This window comes from Molothrus ater, chromosome 2 (assembly GCF_012460135.2).
Source record: "Molothrus ater isolate BHLD 08-10-18 breed brown headed cowbird chromosome 2, BPBGC_Mater_1.1, whole genome shotgun sequence".
Classification (NCBI taxonomy): domain Eukaryota; kingdom Metazoa; phylum Chordata; class Aves; order Passeriformes; family Icteridae; genus Molothrus; species Molothrus ater.
This window is the reverse complement of record NC_050479.2, coordinates 8,994,155-9,019,513: the sequence shown is the minus strand read 5'-3', so window position 1 is coordinate 9,019,513 and position 25,359 is coordinate 8,994,155. Positions and strand designations below refer to the sequence as shown.

Below are 25,359 nucleotides of genomic sequence, written 5' to 3'. Positions count from 1 at the left end.
GTGATAGGTTTAGTGGTGAAATTTTAGAAACTCAACAATTCTAAAGCTCAATCTCAGTTATTTGGCAGGACTATAAAAATGAGAAATAAGGACTTAAGTTGACACAATCTTTGGGAAGGTAAGAAAAAACCAGAGAAAGATGTACTAGAAATTTTTATAGAATTTTTTGCTCTCATCTCTTTATGAAAACATTTCAGTAATAAAAAATCTTCACATTTTTATCATGAATATTGTGAACATGTTAAAAACCCCTATAAGTTAATACACGTGCACATGTAAATTGTTTTATTTGTTTAATCTTTTTTATTAAAAATGAAGACATGTAGAAAAGACATTGGAATGGGTTAATATGTTCCTGCTTCTTGTTGAGCAAAGTATGTGGACAAGATAAATGTACCAGTCCCTGAAACTGCTCAGACATGCAGCATTTTAAAGTCCATTACATAAACTTCTGTAGTGTTAGATTTGAGGGTAATTCCCATTTTAAAGTAATATTTCTCACTAAATTAGTTCACCTTTAAAAAAGAAATTGTTCTTACAGTAACAATTTCTATGACTGATCTCCCCTTAAAAAAATAATTAAAGTTTCTTTAAGTTAATGAGGGCACCATTTACTTTATTTCTCCTTTTCCACTTTACTCTTCTCAACAGTATCCAAGTAGAACAGAAACCACATGTGCATTCAGAAAAATAAGAAAATATGTAAATATAATGGAGGAAAAAACCCTCATGTAAGGTTCACTGCAGAACCCAGGAGTAGCCCAAAGAAAAATAAAAGACACAAAAGGATCCTAATTAACTCTGGCAAAGGATGAGCCGAGCATCCAGGTTTTTAGTATGATGATTGTGGTAGCACAGAGGAAGCCCTGTGAATGAATCTGGGCACCTGCCATTCTTAAAAGGACAAAGCATGCAGGTGAACCAACTCCTAGGATTAAATTAATTCTGGACACTTCTGACCTACTGTATAAAATTTAAGCAGCTCTGAAACTGGGGAAAGTGAAGGAAGAACTGGAAAGCAACCAGCCCAGTTGTCCCACCTGTTCACCAGTTCACTGTGTGGCCAGGGATCACTGGGGGGTCACTGACCACCCAGTTCTTGATTTCAGGGAAATTTGTCATGTGTATGTTTATTGTGGGAAAATCAATGACTGTGTATGAAAAATACAGTATCTAAACAGGAACTTTTTTCTGTACTCAGCCTGCACAATATTTTGGAGGAGATATCCCCTTGAGCATCAGGCTGAATAAAAAATTCCTGCTTCTTAATGCTACAGTGGTGTTAAGCAGTTTTTATTTGTACTGATTTTTGGCTCCTCCTGTTTCCATCTGAAGAAAAGCCAGTCTGCCTGAGAAAAAAATGAGTATTTACCCCATAAGGATCAGTCTGTCATACTGATGCCACAGTACCTCTGGTTGCATTATTTTCCTGTGAGAAAAGCTTCACTGGAGACTCATTAAGGTGTGGATATTTAGAGAATACAGGATTAGAATCCAAGTGAAACAAGAGTGAGGGTGTCCAGTTTCCACTGGGCCTGATTCAGTAGGAGAGAGGCCCATCAGCTTATGCCAATTTCAGCAGGAGCAAAGATTTTTCAGCACCTCTCAGAAATAAAAGCTTTCTCCCTGTCCCAGCTTGGCAGGATACTTCCATCCTGACACTGTTTCCACTGGGACTACTGCCATGAGTGAAATTAGGCACATACTCAAATAACTTCTTCCATAGTGGCCCACAAGTTAACTTGAAAGTTTTAGTGCTATTTTTGCTATGTCAAAACAGAAACATGTATATTTCTAAGTACCTTAAATATTCTTAACTTGGTTGTTAAACCAAGTAATATATAGAATATTATAATTTTGCAAGAGTGTCATGCTGAAAGTGGTACTCTGTAGACTGAAACAGAAGAAAATTATTTAGCAAAAACCATAAAATGCCTGTATTCAACTTTTCACATTAAAAAACTCCCATATTTTGCTTTAGAACATCAACAGGTAAGGCCACAGAACTCCAGCAAGGTGCTCATAAGCATATCATTTTGAACTATAAAAATTGCCAATAAATACCAAGAAAATCATCTGCCTATTTAAAATTACAGCAATCCAATCAATCAAAAAAAGCAGCCATCAACATCTCGAGTCATAACTGTTTTCAAGTAAAAATTGCACTGTGTGCTTTAAGACTGTCACATTCTCTTATATTACAACAGTTTTACAGCAATATGCATGTATTAACTTTCATCCTTCTGTCCTGGTTAGTCACAGTTTCACTGGAATTCTCCAGTGTATGGTTCTGATTTTCATCCTTATTGCTTTCACCAGTTAAATCTTCCTTTTCCTTTTCTTCACTCTGCAATGGCTTTTCAGAGCTGTCTTCCTTTCTGCTACATACATTCTTCTGGCTCATCAGTGGCTTTCGCTTAAACAGGGAAAACTGGAGTGAAAAAAACAGGTAAATGATATGACTGAAACAGTTAGCAGTGAAATTCAAGATTAAAAAAGCACAAATCCCTTTGTATATACCACAGTTAAATGAGGTTGGCAGATTTCTCCTTGGTAAAATTTTTTTTTTCCAAAACAAAATCACTAAAAAATATTGAGAAACATTTGCAATATTTAAAATGTGTTAAAATAGCACATGGGAATCAGAAAAGTTAAAGTGATTGCATTTTGTCAAATTACACATTGTACAGTTTGTACAAAATGCTCTAAGTGGTGCATTTATTTGAGTTTCTTTCAAATAAGAGCCTGAGGCAAGGACTAAACATGAAGCCCCAGAACAGAAAGTGCTTACTATGCCTGCTGATAAACATACTGCCATAAATGACAGTGCTTGAGCTCAGTGAGACCACCCTGGTGTCAAAGTTAGCTACTGCTTAGGGCCTTTGGTCAACAGGAAACTCAGCAGCCTCTGCAGGAGCCTCTGGATCCTACAACCTGTAAGAAATTCTATATCAGGTACTCCTCACCATGCTCATGCACCTATATAGAGAGACATATTTGATGACAAAATTAGGATGTTGCAAATAGATGCAGGGTAGTGAGCTCAGCTGCTGATTTCAGAGACAAATAGGAGGGGAAATCTTTTTAGATAACATCCCATAGGAATCAAGTCCTAAGTTTTCACCTCACCAATTCATGATGTGATGAACAATCTCTCTCTCAGGGACATGCCATCCATTAAGAGGTCATAATGGGCTTTAACTCATTTCTATTATTTGAACAATTTAAAGTTATTCTATCAAAAAATAAAATCAAGTCTTAAACAGAAGGAACAGGTTGCTCAGCAATTTAATTATCTTTGCAGATCATATAAGTTGAGGTATTTGCTTTGGTAACTGCCTACTGGCTTGGTCACTGGCAAAGCTAGAAAGAAACATCAGGCCACAAACCTTTTTTCTCCCCACTCCAGTTTTTTGGTCATCAGTGTTCTCTGAAGAACTGTTCACAGCATGATTGTCAGTGTTTTCCTTCTCTACAGTAATATAAATGTTTATATTAAATTTCTTCTGATTCATGGAAATCAGAAAAATATCACAGAAAAGCAGAAAAAATTACTCTTCAGATTATTTTTGAAGTAGAGGTCACTAAATAAAACTGAAAAAACAATCAGAATATTCAGTAAAACTTGATGCCCAATCTGAAAAGACTATTTTTATTTTTTAATCTCTCCATATAATGTCCTGATATTACTCTCCAGATGCTCTATTTTTAAGAACAGAACACTTATGGCAGTGACAATATAGAAAATATTTTTACTTGACACTCACAGTTCCCTCTTGCTGACAGGAGACAATGTCTTGCACACTTATTTGCAAGTATATTCTAATTTGGCGAAGCTGATTTTAGGACAGGAGTTACAGTTCAGCATGAATTTTATTCCATAGAAACAATTCTGGGAAAGGAAAACTTTCCATCTCAGTTGATGTTCCTGTGTTTAAATTTTCCTATATTCCCTGTATGAAGCATATACATTTCAAACTTAATACCAAAACTTCCAGATCACTGAATAATGGAAAAATATTTAGCATCCCTTCTGTACAAGCTATTTCCATTCTAATACTGAAAATAAATGGCATAGCTTCTTCATTATAAAGGCTGTGGTCTGTTTTATACCACACTTGTTATTTTCTTTCAAGAGAACCATTCTAGATTATTCCAAATTTCTAAAATAAAAAAGTCCTATACATATAGGGTACCCAATTTCATGTTCCCCAGCTTTTATAAAGGAGTATTCAGTTCCCATAAACTGTCATCAAAACTGCAAGGAGCTTCTAGACTTACATCTTCACATCCTGAACAGGGTTCAGCAATTATCACATCTCACCTAAAATAATCTCTCTGTGAATAGAATGAGGAAATGTCAGCTGAAAAAGATGGGGAAGAATTCTGAGCAGCTTCTTGATTGAATTGAGGCACAGGGCACCTAAAGAAGTTGCCTGAGAGACAATAAAATTACCATGACTTTGGCACTGCACAGGATTCAGTCCTGCTAAGAGAAAGTCCTTGTGGACTTCCTGCAACATATGACTGGGAAAAGTATTTATTTCTTTCAAATAATTAACAGTTAATAATGGGGGTTTGCCCCTCAAATTTCATTACCTCTCAAGAACTGCTTTGCCAACTCTGAACAAGAACTGTGTTGTCCAGTATTTTTATAATATTGTTTAGAAAACTTTTATCTGTCTTTAGAATGTACAATTCTTGGGAATTGTATTCTTACCCTGCTGAACGATGGTCTCTTTCTGAGTAGTCTCCTCTGTCTATAGACCAAAAAAAAAAAAACCAAACAACTCTTTCAAAATTGTTAAAAAAAAAAAGTTTAACTATTAACACCTATATGTGTTTCTTCCTCTACCAAAACCACCCCAAACAACAACTTTGCATTTAAAGCATAGGTACACATGTATCAAACTTAAGTTAGTTACAGAACCAAGTTCTTTCAGAGACCAGTAACTTAATAGGAGTAAATGCCTTTACCTCCCCAGTTTCCACAGTGCTACTACTACTGCTTGTCTCTCCCTCCGGTGATTTACGATCCTTTTCTTTTTCATTTTTTTCCACTTTTTCCTCTTTTTTCTCTGTTCCTTCTTTTTTTTCACCATCTTCTGTTTCTTCTTTTCCTTCTACTTCTTCTTCTACTTCTTCTACTTCTTCTATTTCTTCTATTTCTTCTTCTTCCTCATCATCATCTATTTCTTCATCTCCATACAAGTTTTGTTCCTTGGACAAAATTGTCAAAACATAATTTTGAAACTCACTGTGTACAATGATCATGATCCTTATCCCACACAAGTTCATCACATATCAGAATTTGACTAAGAACAAGAAAACTCAAAAGGGAATGTTCTAAGGAGATAGAATAAGAACAGACACAGGAGACCTCAGTCAAAGTTTGCTAATTTTAATCTGTTTTTAAAAAACTGACCTCCAGGGAACATTAGGAGTGCAGCTGACTTTTGTTTTGCCAACATGTGCCTCCTTAAAAGAAAAAGCAATGAAAATAACTTCTTTTTTGGAAAGAAAATATTTCTTTTAAATGTTTTAAATGAGCATAATTGACACAAGCAGTAGTAATTCCAATACCGAAAAAAAATTCCTAACTTATTTCTCAAGAAAATTAATGAAGAAATTCAATACAGACATTATCATTTGAATTTAAGTTCTTTTTAGCCCAAGATAAAATTTCAATATAGTAAAAATAAAATGGCCAAGGGCATTGTAAAATAAATATTTAAGAGCACGAATGCTATTTCTATAAAATGTGTAGAAAAATGAATCAATTATATCCTTACTCCCTTCAATCAGATTGTCATTATTATGCCAGTATGTACTTATAACAGCATAACATGCAATATTTAAATAAGAAGCATTCTCCTTCCCATTGCAGAAATATAAGGGCCTAAACCAAGGGTTTCCAAGATAATCTCAAGTGAAGGCACATCACTGCCCAGAGGAGAACATTTGTGTTCCACTGCAGCCAAGGTCACCTTGGGAAATATCTGTACACCCTTTTGGAAATGTGGCAAAGAGTCTTACATTGAACCCCTTCCTACAGCTGGTTCCAAATGTTGTCTCCTATCAGTTGTTAATGTTTTCCATATTCTCTCTTACTTCTTTGGATTTTTGCCTGTTGTCTCCCCAGCTGCTCTCATGCTCATTAGAAGGTAACTTGCTGGTGAGGAGGAAATCACCAGTGAAGTTTGAACACAGAGACCTTTGGTGGAACTCCTTGGCTAAGCCCAACTCACATATCCCACGAATCTGAGACATCCTTGCAGGGGACTTATGGAGACCTGCATCATTCTGGAGCCCAGCTCACAGCCTACAGCACCTAAAATCACACTAGAGCCATGCTCTTCATCCAAAATAAAAAACGTAGAGGAGAGAAACACTCCTTTTACTCCAAGGAAGCCCCCTGTTTAACTGAACAGCTTCCCAGAGTGACTCCATTTCCATTTACTGCAGCTTTTCACAGGTGTCTCTGGCTGTCACCTCATCTGGTACTCCTAAAATAGCACATTTTACATAACTCTGATAGCACAGTTCTGTTACTGTTATTTCTGCTTGCCCATTTACAGGCATGTTTTGGAGATTTTACCAATGGTAGGGAATGATCTGAGAATGTCATACTACAGATATACTTTTACCTTAAAGGATGAATCATCTGACCATTCAAACTTATACCTGAAGAGTTTAATAATCTAATAACCTAGGCTACTAAATAAAGTACATATGTATATGTGTGTATATATATATATATATATAATTTACATATATATACCTATAATCTCTTCATTATTCTCTTTCATCATGCTTTAGGGGGTTTATTTTTTTTATTTCACTCTAAATTCCTTTTTCATAGAAAGGTAACGCTGAAAGAATACCTTCAATACCTCTAAAGTTGAGACAGAGAGAAGCTGTCTAGGCCAAGGTCATGCACAGAAAGTCAAAAGTAGTAGAGAGCATACAATTGAAATATTTCAAACTGGTTTCATTTAGGCTTGAGGTTCCAGTTTCTTCAAGGACAAAACCGTGGTTGTTACTATGAAACAGCCTTAAACATTTTGTACCTATAGTATAATAAATCAGTACAGCAGAACAGCAATCTAGAAAATATAACCTTGCACATTTAACACAATACGCATATTTTTGTAGAGCTGTCTTTGCTGATTTATTTTCATGCATTTATTCTGTTTTTTCTGTAAATCCAGACCTTCATAACTAGACATTCTTAAACATAAATTTGCTGTTTCCAAGCTTTTGGGGACAAATGACTTTACTTGCACTGGTTTTGGCAAAAGTATTGCTTTAGTGGGTATAACTCAGGGTGTGTAACTGTCTTCTGCTAAAATGGTGGCTGGCTTTTCTTTGGGCAGGTTAATACAGAATAAAGACATTTCTTTTCAAAATGCTCTACAAAAATGTGGTCCTATGTCCACAGGAGAGAGGGGAAAAACTTCACTCTGTCTGTACTGTTGTCCCAGCTGGTGCCATGCTCTGGCTAAAAGTCTCACTGAAGACTGAGACACATCTCACGGTAGACCTTGCTCAAACAACAGCTGCCAGCTTGGTTTCTCTCTATTTCTGTAATTGCTTCATTGTGGACCCCTCCTGCTTAGTTTATGGAAACAGCTCTGGCAGATGGGCTGCTCATAATTAGCATTTCAGAAGGGAAGGCTTATGGTATCTTTCCACATCTCCTCAAGAAGTCAAAATAATGTTTGCCATGATCATTTTATATTTTTAGAGAAGAAAATCTCAAAATCTCCCACTGATGGGACAAATTTAGTTGCAGATCTTTTGAAAATCTGGTGAAAACTCAGTGATGAAGAGAAAGCTGTAATTACTGTGTGTACCATTTGAAGTGGAGAGTTCTAGGAAGCTCTGGTTTACAGAGATGTTTCTGTTTCCAGTTGCCTTGGAAACTGTTAAAAGTCCACAGAGAAGGTTATTCAAGAGAGTTGAGAATGAGGTAGGTAGGTACATGTCGTTGCTGTGTGGTGTTCTGCCAAGCAGCAATAAACCAGCAATTGCTTAGCAGAGTTTTTAATCATTTAAGGAACAGATTTCTCCATTACCTGCCCAGCTCATTAGCTTGACATGCCCAAAAGCATTCTCATGGCCCTTTCACATGTCTACAGGATAAATGAATGATATAAATACCAAACAGGATTTTCCCTATGAAGCAGAAGACTCTGAGTAGATGGGTATTAGGTCCAAGGAGGTTGGGCAATGGTCATAATACTTCATATGGGCCTGAACTTTCTGGAGCACTAGTAAAGACAAATACAAAACACATTCTACAGACTATCTTCTTGCTTTGATGCAGGATTGAAGAGGAATAGGTAGAGGAATCATACCATATGCTAGCTGTCATTCTGCTCTCCAAAAATCTAGTGCACATCCACATCACTCGAGAACTCTCCATGCTGGTAAAATGCACTGGGTTAACATTTTACTAAAACAGCACTTAAAGTAACACCACCAACCCTGATCTTAAGTACAGATGAGTGAAAAATACCCCAAAACCAAAAAGCTCAGTTTACATTTTGTGGGTTAGAGGTATATGGATGGGTAGCCATGTAACATTTTCCTGATACTGATCAGGGTGTCAAGGCATCTGATGTGAAGTGACTGGAAATACTGCCTGACAGAACTGCTGGAAAAGCTAAGATTCATACTGTGTTGTTTCTTACTAAGCAGCTCCAGAGACAGCTTAACACCTTAAAGTCCACACAGTGTTAGCCACTTGTCATCAGATATTTGAACTGGCTTTCATTTTGTAGCTATTAATATAGAGGAGTTATTAGCTCAGCTACTCTAAGCCTTAGAGAAATATCCCTTACTTTAATGATTATTAAATAAAGCTGTCAAAAGACTGACAAAGTTCAAAGACATGAGTACTCCAATGAGAGATTTAGCAGATTATCCTTCCACTTACAAGCAATAAGGAGCCAAGCTAAGCTTTCATTATATATTGTCACAGAGACAAACAGAAAAGCTCAGCTAAACACACTTAGAAGAATTTCCTGCAAAAAGCTGAGCCTGCCACCATAACTTGTCTAAAGCTAACACCTAGGTTTCTACTAGGTTACATTGGTTTCCCAATTACACAATTTTATGTTAAGAGCACTTAACATGGATTACCTGATACTTATAACACTCCCTTAATGCTGCTGTTGTGTGAGTGTCCTGGAAAATGAAGGCAATGCTGCACTTGTAATTTCAGGCACACTGTGCAGTGAAACCACTGGAAACCAGTTTTCTGTCAGATGGGAGTTTCCACTGTTAAATGTCAAAAACTGAACTATAAAGATAGTTATGCTTTAAATATGATGGAAGAAAACATACTGAAGTAGCAGTTGTCCTGTAGTGATACACTGATTACCCTGGACATGTGGTGACTAACACAAGAGTGCCCTCCAACAGGATGGCATCACCCTGGGATAAAATATGTTGGTAGAGACTGACTGAACAGATTCATTTTCCATTAAGTTTTTTCAGCCCACACTTTGCTACCCACCATATTTTGTTTGCTAAAAGCTGAACACAACAATCTACAGGTCTCCACAGACCTGTGCACTTCTGTCACAGGCTGGCAGTGCACATACTTTGCATTAAGAGGATTAATCTGATTACATTCATTAACCAAGGCTTTAGGTGTCATCCTGAGACTGCACACTGGCATTGATTACACAGAGTAGCCAGTAATTTTTGAGGGCACTGTCTTAAGGATTATTTCAGTTGGCTTTGGTGTTATTATTCTGTGGTTTGCCACGTTGCTGCTGTAGGTGTACCTGGAGAAAGATGTATCTCTGCATTCTTCTGTGAATAAAAATAACTACTTACCAATGTAAAAAATTCTAATTTAAAACTACATTCTGAAGAAGTACTTGTACTTTCAGTTTTGCACTAGACATTTAAATAGTTATCTAAAGTTTTATCTTCCCAGCAACTCAAAAGATATTTTTTGTTTATTCTCCAAGATAAATCAACATCTAAAATAGCTCAGATGTACTACAACTTTCATATACAAAACAGTTACCTTCTCATAAAAGTTTTCTTTCTTTGGACAACAAACAGAAAATATAAATTTCCAAGCAAAAAGGGGGAAAAAAAAACTGCTACAGAACTATAAAGAATTTTAAAGGTGTTTTGTGAAAACCATAAAACAAGTTAGAGACCCTTTACATCAAGTATAATATCTTATGAAGTATTTTATACAGTAACATAAATACCCTCTAATATTCAGTCACTCAGAAACAGCATACCAAAATAACTCCTGGGTACTTGAACAAAACAGGAGAAATATAATGAGCAACTCCAGAATATGTTGGTGTTTTCTGAAAAACTTACTGTGTCTCTGGAAGATATTATGCTGTATAAAATGAATTCTTAATGCTAACAGACACAGAGAAAAAAATTGGGAATAGTGGCCCACTCTTGGATGCAGATTGTGCATATTTTCCAAATCCTTATAGAAAAAATTGTAGCGTCTGGAGTTTGTCATGCAGCTCCCACATATTTGCAAGTGATTGAGGACAGTCACTCCTTCTGCTTTTATTGTGCACATAGCTAAGATACTGCATGTCTCTCCCAAATCCTCTACTTCTCATTAAAATCCTGCTGTAATCATGCTGGTTTTTCTTCTGTGCTTTGATAAAAAATACTGGTAAAGGCAAATTTTTGCCAAAGCACCAAAGAGGGCAGGAAGGTTTTTAGAGATTCTCTGACTTGGTACATTCCTTAAGGAGCTGGTCCATGAGTCACTGCTAAAATCTCCCCAGACTGCAAGACTGGGTCTCAGGGAATAGCCTCCACTTCAAAATTCTCTGTTGTAAAAGTGGTAATTTTTACACAACCATCACTAATCTTTAAGCCCATTCTCATTTCATAGATTTTTCAGGACACACCCAGTAATGCAAGTGCCACCAGCTTCCCCATGGAATTGTTCTCCACATCCTGCCAGCACTTGTGGAAGTTCTCCCTCAGCCACTGCAAGGCTGGCTTTAAAGCACAGCTTGACTTCTTTCTGTACCCTTGATACAGGACAGTTCAGGTTTGCTTTGTCCTTTTTCTCCACACAGATGATAATGAAGTGCCTTGTAAAAGAGGTTAAATTTTGCAGCAGTTCTGCTGCTGTGTTTCTAATTATGAAAGTAGTTTTGTGCCTTGGATAGATGCTGGATTGAATGAAAGTGAAGTATTTTATACGTCCTGTAAGAAAGCCAGGCTCTGCCAGAGTGGCTCACAAGCTCCTTTTAGGCTGGTATTTATTGCTCACTTTCCAGTCAAACAGCACAGGCTCTTGTACTAACAATAGCACACAGGGGGGGTTGAACATTACTCTTCAATATTACTGTGATCTAGATCCTTACAAAAGAGGTGCAGATAAAGGCTTTGTTTAATATAAAATTCTTCTTAGAGCAACCTTTGTTTCTCTCTCTCACACTCTCCATATGACAGCACAAATACTTTATATTTCACACAAACCACAAATGAGACTGTGTGAAAGGTGGGTCAACCATGACAAATTATAAAGCTCTAAATCCACACCATTGAACCCGGGATACTCCAGCAGACAGCCCTGCAACCCACCACAGACCAAGAGTCATTTCTGACTCTTCAATGCTGGAGCAATAACAAAACCAGAATGGTAAATATTTTTACACCAGACATCTCAGGGCCCTGGTAAGAATTATTTTCATAACTAAGCATGGGGGTTTGAGACAACAGTATTAATATTTGTTTAAATTAATATAACATAGGTTGACAAGCAAAAAAGCAATGAGCACTATCATAAATCCTTAAAAAAAGAGAGCGATCAAGTGTACTCGCTTCTTCTTTTGGCAATAAAAAAGTAAAACTTCTGTTGCTGTCTGCAATGCAATTTTCTGATTCCCAAGCTGTCTCTCCAAAATCCTTTCAATATCCTTTCAATCCTCTTCTGTCTCCATTAAAGCATAAATAAGTGTATAAGAATGTTACAGCTCAGTGAGTGACTTTGGATCCCAAACATGCTCAGAACTTTACCGAGCACAATACCATGGGTTTGCCATTTCTGCAAGCCAAGAATTTCCTCAGTTGCTCATAGAATGCCACAGTACTAAATACTGTCACTTCCACAATTAGATGAAAAATTGCCCTTTCACATTTACTTTGCCCTTTTTAGGCCTTTTTACAGATCCCTAATGTTATATGACAGATAGGATCTAAAAGGTAGTGTCATCCCAGGAGAAAACAAGCTAAAATTTATATTAAAAGATATGAAATGGTAAGAAAAAACTAGGAGGGGAAAAAAAGGTAAAAGCAATGAAAATAAAAACTAGATGTCCTTTCAGCATAATTCTGAAAAGCCCTGTTCTAAAGACTATCCATGTGGTCATCCAGATAAGAAACTGGAACAAAAAATAATGAGTGAAACCTAGACATTTTTTGCAGCTTGGAGAAGGACATTTTTGTTACTCAGCATCAATTATGCAAAGAGATCTACTATCTGAATAAATGGTTTGATATGTTCAGCTATAATGGAAAAACTTATCTGCTGAAATTTTGCAGGCACAAGAGAAGAGCTGTGCTACAGAATATCCCAAGGTCACCCAGAACACCCTCACCTCTAAGCAGAGCTGTGAGGCAGCAGCAGACCTGCACCCCACCCTCTGAAAGTGCCAGAGGTGTTTGTATCGCATACCCACTGTAAAGGGCAGCATCTGTCATTCTGGGAATCTCTGTGAGACTGTGCACGGGATTAAAATTTCTGAGATGAGCTGCAGGGGATGCCTAGAAATTTGCATGTGCTTATTAACACTTTGAGGATGTCCAGTGTTGCTGCTCTTGAATTAAACATGTAGGAGGTTGATGGCTGGTTAGCTGTAATTACTAAATCAATAAACCACTTATTCCTGACCTAAACCACAGAACTGAACACTTTTTCTATGTGATAATCATTAGGGAATAAATAATGAAGAGGGAATAAGTGCTCTTTTTTCTAGTACAAGAATACAAAGCCATCAAATGATGCAAATAAAAAAGAGGAGTTACTTCTCCAAACAATGAGTAAAGAAATCTAATTTTTCAAAACATACTAAACAGATTAAAAAATGATTGAAAGAAATTCATGTGAAGAAAATAGATGTTAAATGTAATACATGTACCTGCTGAACTACAAATTATTGAAAATGCTGAATATATTCTTTATACTGAATGATTACAGGGGAAATGTAACACTACACCTTTGTGCTACTCTAATATTCTAATTTATTTTTTTCCCAGGCACTCACCAGCAGCCACTGGTAGAAAAGAGATGGAGAGATCTTTGGCCTGGGCAATTGTCTGTTGTTTTCTCTCTCTAATGCAGGATTTCTTTTCTCTATTAAAAACTAAGGACTTTTTCTGCCATGTTTCTTCAGTACTGCATATGAATCTCTTTGTATGCCATAATAAATACCAAGGATATACTGAATTTTCACAAAACCACAAGTAGCAAACTTCATAAACCAGAATGAGTCAAACTAAATAAAGTTCCACTCATTATGCTAATGGAGTTCCAAAGTCCTCTGAAGGCCCAGAAATGCTGGCAGAGAGAACAATTTATGTAATGAGCCTGTGGAAAACCCTTAGAAGTGCTGGAGTAAAGCTCTGCTTTTCCCCCACCACAGGAATGATCCACAAAACTATATAAAATCAGTTCTCAAATCAATGAATTTTAATCTAGACAAAACAAAGAAGAGGAGATGACCATAAGCTGGCTTCCTTCACTTTCTTGGAAAGCTTTCTGCTATCAGCATATGTTAAGAGAGAAACAACAAATAGTCCTCATTTTCCTAAGAATTTACATTAAATGCTGCAACCAAACAGTAAATGAAGGGCCATTCCTATGTGGAATTGGAAATCACTTGCTTTAAATTGTTCTCCTTTTTTTCTCTTTCTCTCTCTAGGAAATGTTTTTCACTAGAAAAAACAGTGTTGTTTTTCACAGCCCAGTTTTCTTCCAACGATGAATTCTGGAACCACAAAGAAGTAGATGTCATATCCAGAAAACACAGTTTTAGACCCATAAAAATACTTTTCAATACTACTAAACTTTCTAAATTTAATCACAGCAACATCCTAATGTTTGCTAAGAAAGATAAAATAACACATCACAGCTCCACTTAGTTTCAAGGGCAAGTGTTTTCAGAGGAGTTCAGTGATAGCACAGCACACTGGCTAAATAGCCAATGACTCATTGTTAGAGAGAGCTTGGGAAGGGCATTTAACTCATTAAATATTCTCTAACAGAGTATGAGGATACTTACCCTGCTCCAAAGACACATGCTGATGTCAAGACAATATGTTCCAGAGAAATCCAAAGTTTGAAACAAATGTCACAGGGACAAAATACAGCCACTGGGGTAACTTTTTGCTGTAGTTAGGCACAGCACGTGACTGAAGGGATCTTACCTTCAAATGCAGCCCATGGAAGGGGTGAGCAAGGCAGGAAGGTGGGACCTAGACTAGGATTTACTAGGAAACTACTGATCTACTACAGGCTTTGTAGAAAATAAATTCTGGAGACATCGTGTCAAAGATTGTTTAATGCCAGCATCTCACAAAACAATAACAAAATGTTTCATAATATCAATGTAAGTATTGATTCCATTCATGCTTTTATTGAATGACATTTACTCCTTTTGATTCCTTTCTTCTTCTCTCCTCATTTTCAAGTAGGGCTTAAACAACTGTTTTTCTAGAGAATGTCAGTACTGAGATCTGTCAGTAAAAATTTCCCAGACCCCCCATTGGCATAATATTCAAGTAACAATTCTGCATGATGAGTCCCTATCTCTTCATTTGCCAGTTCAGTCTCTAATAGTTGAAAGATTGATGCATTATCTTACAAAAATAATTTGCAAGATTTGTTTGTGTATTTTAAGGAAATTCTAAAAGTATTAACTTTGTCTTAAAAAAAAATCAGACTTTCCTACTACTTTCATTACTATTCCATCTGGCTTGTTGGTTTGCCTCTTTTTGGAGATTACAGATAGGGTTTTTAAAAACCATAAATATTCTCCAATGAGGAGAAGTTTTGGCTCTGATCCTGGAAACATATATGTGTTTCACACAGCAACAACATATATTCCCCCTCCTGGAATACCTCAGAGTTAGAGGACTAATGTGATATAGTCATTTGTAGGCAGATATAGAATCTTTTGTGCATTGCACAGTAAAAACAAATAAAAAATGTTTTAGAAGTGTGTATTTCAAATTCTTAGTTCTATCCAGTCACCAAGTGTGATATTAAAAAAATTATCCCCGAACTCTAAAGTAATCTAGGCCAGATTCTGAGATCTGTGTGTGTCTTTTTGCACAGAATTATGTGCTGACAACAAAATAAGTAGTCAGCCTTAAGGCCCTTGGAAAGTCCTAGGCCCTCACTTACCCAGGCCTGCGTTTCCATTTACCTCCCACGTAAATTTGGCAATTTGTCCTTTCTTTAATTTAGGTACTTGAACATTTTACCAATGTATGAACAGAATAAAAGTGGGGGGAATAAATTATGGAGTGATCTGGAAGAGGTTTTACAGAGAGTTCTGTGAGCCAGAGAGAAGTTTGATAAGAGGATCCATGTTTACCCCTGAAAGAATTTTCTACCAAGGCCGTTGACATAGAAACCAAGAAAGAAAGAAGGATAAATAAGAGAAACCTACAACTGCCTATTCCAATGAGAACTTTGTCTCTCATGTCCAATCAGTAAAGTGTAAACTTATGAGTTTTGTAAGAATATATAAAAAGCATGCATGCTAGAATAAAAACAGGTTTGAAACCTTCTGAAAATGGAGTATATTGCTTTGTATTGTCACTCAATTACAACAGAGTGATACCAAAATTTTAAAATATGTACCTTTGCTAATTTACTGAAACTCCTTCATGTAAGGCACATTATCAGTAAATGGCCCTGCTACTAAAATTGGTGTATTGCTGATTCAAAGGCAAAGATTACACTGTTACAATGCATAATTGATTTGTCAGCATGACATTACACTTTGATCAAGAGGAAACACAGTTTACCTCCTCAGCAATTAATGTTTTATATATCATACATGTTAAACATAATTATGAAAATGATTGTATCAATAAAGTATGATTTCTCTCATAAAAGTATTCTAAATCTAAACATTTTCTTCAGTCTTTTTCAAGAAATTGGCACTTAAATTATATGCATAATAGTATGCTATGATTCCACAAAAAGTTTTTTTCAAGTCATAAAAATCAATCTTTTTCCTGAATAGGCTTAAAATTCATCTGCAGTAGTCTATGCTACTTTAGTGTTAAATAATGAGGTAGCACATTGTTCCAAAATTGTTCTGGATTATGTAAACCATTTGCTACACGACGTTTGGATTTCACGTTTTGTTTAGAGCTGTTTGGTAAAGCAGCACTTTCTGTCTTTTCTGGCTTCCTGTGTTTGCTTTTCTTTTCTGGAAGTTTACTACTATAATTTCTCCTTTTATCTTTTACTTTTTCCTCTTCTTCTTCCTCCTCATCCTCATCCTCTCCCGCATCCTCTTCTTCCTCCTGTCCTAAATCGCCTTCCTCCTCATCTTCTTCCTCTGCTTCCTCTTCCCCTTCTCCCTCCTCTCCCTCTTCCCCTTCTTCTTCCTCCTCACCCTCTTCCTCTTTTTCTTCTTCCCCCTCTTCTTCTTCCTCCTCACCCTCTTCCCCCTCTTCCTCTTCTTCTTCTTCCTCTTCACCCTCTTCCTCTTTTTCCTCTTCCTCCTCACCCTCTTCCTCTTTTTCCTCTTCTTCCTCACCCTCTTCCTTTTTTTCCTCTTCCTCCTCACCCTCTTCCTCTTCTTCCTCTTCCTCCTCACCCTCTTCCTCTTTTTCCTCTTCCTCCTCACCCTCTTCCTCTTTTTCCTCTTCCTCCTCACCCTCTTCCTCTTTTTCCTCTTCTTCCTCTTCCCCTTCTCCTTCTTCTCCTTCTTCCTGTCCTGCCTCTTCCTCCTCCTCTATCTCTTCTTCTTCCTCGCTGGTTTCCTCATCTCCCCCTTCTTCCACTCCTACTTCTTCCTCCTCATCTTCCTCTTCTTCTTCCACTCCCTCTTTTCCCTCATCTTCTCCAACACTCTCTTCTTCCTCTCCTACTTCCTCATTTTCTTCCACTCCTTCTCCCTCTTTATCTTCCCCTTTCTCTTCATTTTCCCCCTCCTCTTCTTCCTTTTCATCTTCTTCCCCCTTGTCCCCTTCTGCTTCTGCCTCTGTTCCTTCCTCTTTCTCACCTCCTCTTTCCTCTTCCACTTCATCCTCCCCGTCTTTTCCTTCTTCCATTCCATCCTCACCCACTTCCTTAGTTTTTGTATTTGCATCTTCCTCAACCTGTTCTTCTTCAGATACCTCTCCTTCCCTCCCTGCCAATGATTCTCCCAACTCCTCCTCTTCACCCTCTTTGTCTTTTTCATTTTCCCTTTCTTTTTCTTCTTCATCTTCCTTTTCATCTTCCCCTTCCTCTTCTGCCTCTACCTCTTTTTCTTCCCCTTCCTCTGCATCTTCCCCTCCTTCCTCACTCTCATCTCTTCCCTCACTTTTAACCTGCTCTTTGTCTTTTTCAGTGCCTTTCTCTTTCTCATACTTCTCCTCCATATCCTCCTTTTCTTCCTCACTCACCATTTCTTCTTCCTCCATCAACCTGCCTTGCTCATCTCTTTGCTCTTTGCCATCTTGCTGGCTGACCTCCTCAGTCTCCTCTGCACCCTCATTCCCACTGTCTCTTTCAGCCTGTGATTCTTCTTGTTCATTTCCTTCCTCATTATCTTTTCCCTCTTCATCTTTTTCTACTGAAACTTCATCTCTGTCGTTTTTGGCCTCACTCTCTTCTTCCTCCTCTAGTTTACCTTCACTGTCAATTGTTTCATCCAGTTTTTCTTTTTCACTTTCACCCTTTTCACTGCTTTCATTCTCCTGCTCCTGATCAGATTCCTCCTCATTCTTAATTTCTAATAGCCTGTCTTCATCAGGTTTAGCATCAGAGCTTGTTTCTTCCTCATTCAGGCTTTTTAAATCTGTCTGTTCTACACGTTCCTTCTCAGTGTTTGTAGCTTGCATCTCCTCAATCTCACTGTCTTTTTCTAAGTCCAGATGTGTCACTGTCCTCCTTGCTCTCTGCACAACTCTGTGTTCATAGAAGGGCTCTTCCTTAAGTATATATTTTTGGAGATCATTAGTACTTTCCTCAGTTGATGATGATGATGATGAAGTTACAGATACTTGTTTCAAAAACTGATGCTTTTTTTTAAGCTCCTTCTGTTCTGCACTACTTTCTTCTCCTGTGACATTTATTCTTTCACACTTGTCAGATTTTTCAACACCATCCTTTAGTCTGTTTTGACTATCTGTTGTTTTTTGACTCCCTTGCTTTTTAAAAGGACTGTATTCTTGTACAATTAATGAATCAGCCTGGGGCTGATCCCTGGGAGCAGAAGGAAGTACGTCTATTTTAAGGGACTGCTTAGATTTAACAGCTTTTGGCTTTTTATTGGAAGAATTTATTTTTTCAGTCAGAATTTGATTTTCAGTGGGAAGATTACATCTTGCATCTTCTCTGAAAAATTCAGGATTTTCCACACACTCTTTTTCCCTTTTCACTAATATGCTTTTGTCCTCAGTAATTTCTTGAGCACCACTTTTCAAAGTACTATCACTTTGTACATGTTCAGATTTACCTTTCTTTATACTTTTTCTGGCTACAGGCTTCCCTACAAAGGCACTACTCTTTTCTAAATCTTGTCCAGTTGACTCTGAAAGTGAAGACTGTTTTTGCAAAGAGCCAGACTCTAATTTTGAGCCCTCCTTTGTAAAATCAGAATCCTTGTTTTTCAGCCCACCCTTACCATCTCTTTTCAGTTTCACATTTTTATTGTTCTTCTATTCCACATGAGAAGCAGAAAATTAAAAAGAAAGAAAAAAAGCATTAAAGACAAATGGCAGCGAAAGAAAAAAGGTTACAAAAGCATCTGAACAAGAAAAGAAACAATTTGTGAGAGGGGATTAAAAGACAGCTTAAAGGTAGAGTATTTCACACGAAATGAATTTACAAGTGCACATGTTAGGAGAATGTAACATCCTGGTAATGATCAGTGTAGTGTGCACCTTTCTCACTACCCAAGGAAATGCAGCAGGAATTGTGCAGCCAGTGCCACATCCCATAAACCAGAGCAGGGGCAATGCATGAGGCTGTGCAAGCAGAAGGAAATTTTTACAGCTCTCTTACACCTCCCTCCTTTGGAAACCTTCTGATGCACTCACTGTTATGCTCTTTCTAAGAAGTCTGAAAATCTGTTGTCTTTCTGCTTTAAATTTTACACTAATTTAACAAATTATGAATTTAAAAATTTAAAATAAAATGTTAATGAAATATAACTAAGTGCTGAAAAGCTGGGATCACTTTAGGAGTGAAATAGAAAGTACTACAAAGTACTTTAATTTCATAATTAAGACCAGTGTTATTGCTCCTCTAAATATTCTTCATGGTGAATATCTGTAAATAAAATCTTTATTTACACTGTGTCCCGAAATATTTTCTTAGCAACAAACCAGTAGAAATTTATGTTGTCACATGAAGTGACAGGGTGCATATAATAGCCTCTTGCTTCTTTAATTGGTGAAATATTACACACCCATCTCAAACTGCACTGGATACATGGAGTTCTAGGTGCCTGCCCAAATTCTCTCTGCCTTCATGCAGCTTCTTAGAATTTTAGGTCATGGATATTCAGAAAATTAGCAAGAGGAGGTCTATAAAATTAACCTGACTTTTTAAAAACTCAAAGCAAAATAATGAAGTACAAGGACAATACAAGAATTGCACATTTTTAAACATCAGTATCAATATAAAATATGTAATTATTTACAGTACCTTCTGTTTTTGGAGTGGTGATAATTTTAAGGACCAGTCACCAGGATTCAACTTCATTGCATGTGTCTGCAAAAAAATAAGATCTCTATTAAAAAAATAAATATATTTAATACAGAAAGCAGCATCAAAGCCCAGTTTTACTAAATGGAGCCAGTTTATGAACATTTTTATATTATTGTACAGTCAGGGTGAGACAAACCTATATGATCATTCAGCTCACCTATTTCACTTCCACTCCATCATTTTCTGCTTATAAAGAATGTGGAGAACAAATATCAACACCTAAACTGTCTGTAGAGACTGAACACTACCCTGACCTTTCTCAGAGCCACAGGCATGTTTGAGATCCACCTTCCAGTCCCTGTGAGGTTACAAATAGCACCTCACTCCATTATCATCACCAGCTTAACTCAACATCCAGTTTGGCACCACAGCCTTGAAAGAACATCTTCAAAGAAACGTTGCACAGCAGAATCTTTTCTTGGAATCTAATGCTTTTATCTCTTCCACATAAAGCAAGAAACCAAAAGGCAACATAAAATACTACTAAATGGGAATATATAATGCAATTTTGCTCATCCCTTGCCATATGTTCCAAATGACAATACGATAATATTGTCAGCCGTTGATTATTAACGGCTCATGGTTTAAATATATTCTTTTTCAACACTGTGAGGATGGAGAGTTCTGGTTTCAGACTACCAATAATTTGTATAATCAATATAACATTAAAGGTTTTTCCTTCTCTTGTCACATGTGTCAATAAGATGTATGTTCCCACAGTCTAGAAAAATTGAAAAAAAACCCCCTATGCTGTAACAGATTGTTTTCATTCAGATCCAAGAAGAGCCACCATTTATCTTGTATTTTGACAAGTTTGCCTGATAGGCTTTTTTTCAAATTTATGTTTAAATTTTTTTTAAATGTTTTTAGATTGATTCAGGACAGGTATAAAACTGAAAAGGAGAAGGAAGTCCAGCACATAAAGTGTGCAATATGTAAATAATGCTTCAGTAAATTAATGGTGGCCATGCTGTGCATTGGATCTGATCACATTTTTTTTCACATTTTTTCACATTTCTTGTAAATCAAAATGAAATTTTATAATTTTAAATAAATGACATGCACAAACAGACTGTTAAATTACTAAGTACTTTTAAATGCAAACAAATAATAATTCCTGTAGATGTTCAATGCCTCCAGCATAACTGTGGCTGCATTAAGGCCAGGACATGTCCCTTCTGCTGAGAGAACAAAATGTTTTGGAAAGTTGTACAAGTGATAAGGTGAACATGTTTTTTAAATAAAAGAAATATGTAGGAACAAGCTGGGAGATCACCAAATAATAAAAATGTCTGAGTTTTGGCCTTCCCTTTAATATGATCCACCTGTATTAAAACACTTCTTCTCAAACAGGAAAAGATGCTCTTCTGCTTCATTTCCTGCATTTCTCTGTTGGAAATCATCAAGAAAAGCAAGGTCAGAGATAGAGATCACCATGTGGCCTCCAGCATCCTTTTCCTTTCCTTACTGATTTCCAGAGCTAAAGCATGTGGAGGCACTGCACTACTTGGACTGCTTCATATCACAACACTACTTTGAAAATTAAAATATATTTTAGCATTGGGTAATGATGATACAAAATGCATGCTCATCTAACAGTGTGTCAGTATGATGTGTGTCACATATGATGTTCTGGTAGTCAGGAATTCTGCATTAGAACCTGAAACACAATTCAGCTTCTTTGTCTCCCCCTGCAAAAAATTACTGAATTATAGATCCATTTCTGGAATATATTACCATATTTAGGATGTCAGTTGTATCCCCAAGGTTTCTGTCAATATTTTCATTATCTGAATCTTGTTCTGAAGAGACTTCACTAGGTTTATCTTTTTGATGATTATTTTCTACAAGGTAAAATAAGGGCAAATAAACAAATGTCATAGGAACAAGCACTGCATAGCAAACAGCCACTCTTATAAAGTAGAGATTATTCCTATTTCACTAACATAGAACTGAAGTCCTCAGATTCTTCATTCCCTCAGCCCAAGACACAGCAAAACCACTTCCATCTCCTTTCATCATTAAAGATGGAGCTCAGCAAACTGGTCTCAGGGCACTGTAGATCTCTGACCATTTCTGCAGGCTTTCAAAGCCTAAATATTATCTTGGACAAAGATTCTTTTGGATAATCTTTTTAATAATAGTGTAACAATTAGACCAAAGTAGCTGCAATTGTGTTACCTCCCTTGCACATTATCTGTATAATGGATGGAGGGACAGTGAGTTTCATGCAGCATTATAAAAATGTCTCTACATCATGAAGCTCATCAGGTCTATGACCATTTTGTACAGCACAAAACCTCAGGTTTTAGGTCTAAGAAGGAAATTCCAATTTCACTGCATTGCTTTGGACAGCTAATGGACATGCTGGCAGATTTAAAAATAACCATCTTCATTCTATTCTATTCTATTCTATTCTATTCTATTCTATTCTATTCTATTCTATTCTATTCTATTCTATTCTATTCTTCATTTCAAATTAGATCTGGCTGTCCAGTAAATCTGAACTAGCAATTACACAGAAGCTCTGCATCCTGCACTCTTCAGCATTGTTCTTTCTAGGAAATCACAGAGGCCCAGGATTCCAGACAAGTCCTGAACTGCTCTAGAGAATCTGTGCCAAAGTCCAGTGCTGTATTATGGTTATCCAGACTTTTCCATCAGCTAGAATATAGTAAATCCTTATTATCTTAGATAAAAAAAGAGTGAAGAGTACTTCTGCATTTCCAAGTGAAGAAGAAAGATCCTGTAAGAATTAGTAGACCTCTTTTCTTATGTTTTCTTATCCAAGTTCCTTGTAGGCTTACCTATGTCCTTAACATTGTTCCTAACTTTTTTTTTCCTGTAATTCCTTCTTTTCTTTTGTGTGTGTGAAAACAAAACAAGTAGTTAATGTTCTTACAGTATTTTTGTGAATCTTATTTCTAAAGGCTTAAGGAACCACAGGTACAATCAACAAATTGTTTTTCTTTCACTCAAGCCTCCTCTTAATCTTTAAACTTGTTTTGCAAACATGAACAGTGTGAGGCAATTTTCATCTGCACTTCTCTGCTTTCATGCCTGTATGCTGCCAGCCTGCCCTGAGGTAAGACTGAACCTGAACCTTCTTTCAGGTTCAAACTCCATATTTGTTTATGAATTATGAGTCAAACCATTCTTATCATTCTTATCAGAAAACAGCTGCAAGATATGGGACACTTCACCTTTCTCGTGGTCTCCATCCCTCCCAGATTCAGCTTTAGGATGACTTCCTGCAGAAAACCAGAATGGGCTGGTGTTGCTTGCCACAGGCAAGGAAGATTTTAAGAAGCTTTCCCCCATGGCAGGCAGAGTTTGTGCCATTCGAGCAAACTGCTCTGGTGACCTTTCCTTTAGGAGATTGAAAAATAATAAATTGAGAAAAAGGGTAGAAGAACAAAATGTAAGCAATCTCTCATACTTATCAGTATTATTTGCTGTTAGCTTGAGATACAAGTTGCAACTTAATAAACAGAAACAAATATATTTTAAAATTTCAATTATTTATACTCCTAGAAAGTGGGCAGGTAGATAGGGAGATTTTTAAGATCATCTCTATGGAATGATTTCAAGCAATCCTAAAATATAAACAAAGGAGACAAAGAACTTTTTCTTTTTATCCAAAATGAAAATCTAATCTCTCAAATAACATCAAGGTATTTAATCCACAACATCAATTCATTTTTATAGAATAAATTCGGGTTTTGGTAGAGTTAGTTCTCAGACAGGTAAGTGAAATGATCCAATTCATTGTGAGGTTTAAGGAAATCACATGGAATGTGTAGTGGAGATAAAGATCAGAAAGTACTATTTTAAGTAGCTACATCTAATATTCTCCTTTGATATTTTATAAACTATGGAATTGTTTAATATATTCAAGGGTTTAGAGGGCACAGCAAAAGAGTCAGGTTCTTGCTTTTTTTTTAAAAAATATTTCTAAGATAGTTTAAAAAAAATGCAAAGGAACAGTTTCTACATTTTAGAACAAAAAAATTACAAAGCCAGTTTGAATGTCTTTCACAGAAATAATTAAGCAAAATCTGACCAATCCCTGCTTTTTTTTTTCTCCTGCATCAATTTTTGGAACCAGGGTAAATGTCTGTTTTTCATATTATACATTAAAATGAAACTCTTCGTTTAAGAAGAAATATTTAACTGCTTGATATATGCTGTGATTTTAGCTTTAGAAGTGCTTTTGATTCCTGGAAGAAGTATTGCAACTCTAAATCCCTCTGAGCTTACCCTCTCTCGACGCCGCATCCGTGCTGCTGATAACTGTAAAGTGTTTGCCAGTACAAAGTCCCCTCTGCTTTGAGAGGCAGCAGCAGTCACACGAGGCTCATATAAATCTTCCAAGGGTATTTCAGATCCTTTAGGTCTTGGAGCAGCAAAAACCAGCATGTGACAACCCCCACAAGCAACCTACAGCTCAAAAAAAGGTCTGATAACTTCATTTGCAAGTATCAAGGATGCACTTTTCTTAGAATCAGCTCTAGGGACTTAGATGATAAGGAAGAAATGTAGTAGAAGTAAGACCTAGCAAATGGCTTCAAATTACAACAAGATAAAAGTACTTAATTACATTTATTAATGACTAGTGATCTATGTTCACTTCTTCTTAGTTAAATACAATGTATTTGTACTGAACAGAGCAAAAGACAGGACTATCAAATTATTTATATAAAAGATAGCAAAGATATTTCCACTGATTTTCAAGAGACCTTAGCTATTTATGTTGATACAAGTCACTTGAGAGCAATACTGATAGTTTCAAACCTAAATGTTTTATCACAAAATCAGCAAAATGTAAAATAAATTCAACATCCTCCAGTAGAGACAATATTATTACATAAAGATCAGAGGTTTCACTTTTTAAAAAGTTTAAAACACTCACTGCTTCCAATAAAACTTCCTTAATCTCTAATTCCAGTAAACAAACAGAAGTGATCAAGATACTTCTGTTGCAAATTTTGTTCAATCTTGAGTCATGTTAACATTTTTTATGCTGAAAATTCTCTGACACTTCTTCCACACCTCAAGAAGCAGATGAAAAAACTTCACTTACACAAGTCTCAAAAGAAAAGACTATTCTTGCTTTCTTGTCCAGTTTGGATTAAAAAAACCTCAAATTTTCTTGAGGTTTAAAAATATCCCACTGTACAAAAATTGTTAAAATTGAAATGATTACTCTCTGGTGTTTACAGAAAAGATATAAATTTCCCCATACTTCCAACCATCCAGGAGTAATAAATAATTCAGTTTATAAGCTAGCTCAGTTCTGAAGACCAAAACACCATAGCACAAGAGTACTGAATAAAATCCCAAAGAGCAAACTGTATGTGTAGCCCAAGTCAAAGACATTCTAAACTAAATTAACACTGTGC

General features: G+C 36.5%; 2 protein-coding genes across 2 annotated transcripts in view; both read right to left on the bottom strand.

The window, feature by feature from the left end:
* Positions 1–280: 280 nt before the first annotated feature.
* On the bottom strand, positions 281–5,528 carry LOC129047170 (VID27-like protein). Its single transcript, XM_054518641.1, has 4 exons — positions 4,978–5,528; positions 4,721–4,760; positions 3,390–3,472; positions 281–2,431 (listed from the first exon to the last, which is right to left on the bottom strand). Exons 1-4 carry the CDS (start codon positions 5,296–5,298, stop codon positions 2,210–2,212), a joined length of 666 nt encoding a protein of 221 aa, XP_054374616.1. The 5' UTR covers positions 5,299–5,528; the 3' UTR covers positions 281–2,209.
* A 9,030-nt stretch (positions 5,529–14,558) lies between these two features.
* The window catches only part of RPGR (retinitis pigmentosa GTPase regulator), a 39,840-nt gene continuing 29,039 nt past the window's right edge, over positions 14,559–25,359 (bottom strand). Inside the window, exons 10-16 of the mRNA XM_054518642.1 lie at positions 24,218–24,397; positions 23,161–23,326; positions 21,695–21,801; positions 19,895–19,960; positions 19,250–19,297; positions 17,109–18,903; positions 14,559–17,066 (exon numbers count right to left, since the gene is read on the bottom strand). Coding sequence (XP_054374617.1) covers positions 16,300–17,066; positions 17,109–18,903; positions 19,250–19,297; positions 19,895–19,960; positions 21,695–21,801; positions 23,161–23,326; positions 24,218–24,397 — 3,129 coding nt within the window. The 3' untranslated portion in view covers positions 14,559–16,299. The remainder of the gene's footprint in view (positions 17,067–17,108; positions 18,904–19,249; positions 19,298–19,894; positions 19,961–21,694; positions 21,802–23,160; positions 23,327–24,217; positions 24,398–25,359) is intronic.

Bases quoted from the DNA above. Each gene is read 5' to 3' on its own strand.
- LOC129047170 (XM_054518641.1), bottom strand. From the start codon at position 5,298: ATGAACTTGTGTGGGATAAGGATCATGATCATTGTACACAGTGAGTTT. The intron at 4,761-4,977 runs GTAAAGGCATTT...TTTGGTCTATAG, and splicing joins GCACTGTGGAAACTGGGGAG to ACAGAGGAGACTACTCAGAA. The intron at 2,432-3,389 runs GTTTGTGGCCTG...TTTTCACTCCAG, and splicing joins CTGGAGTGGGGAGAAAAAAG to TTTTCCCTGTTTAAGCGAAA.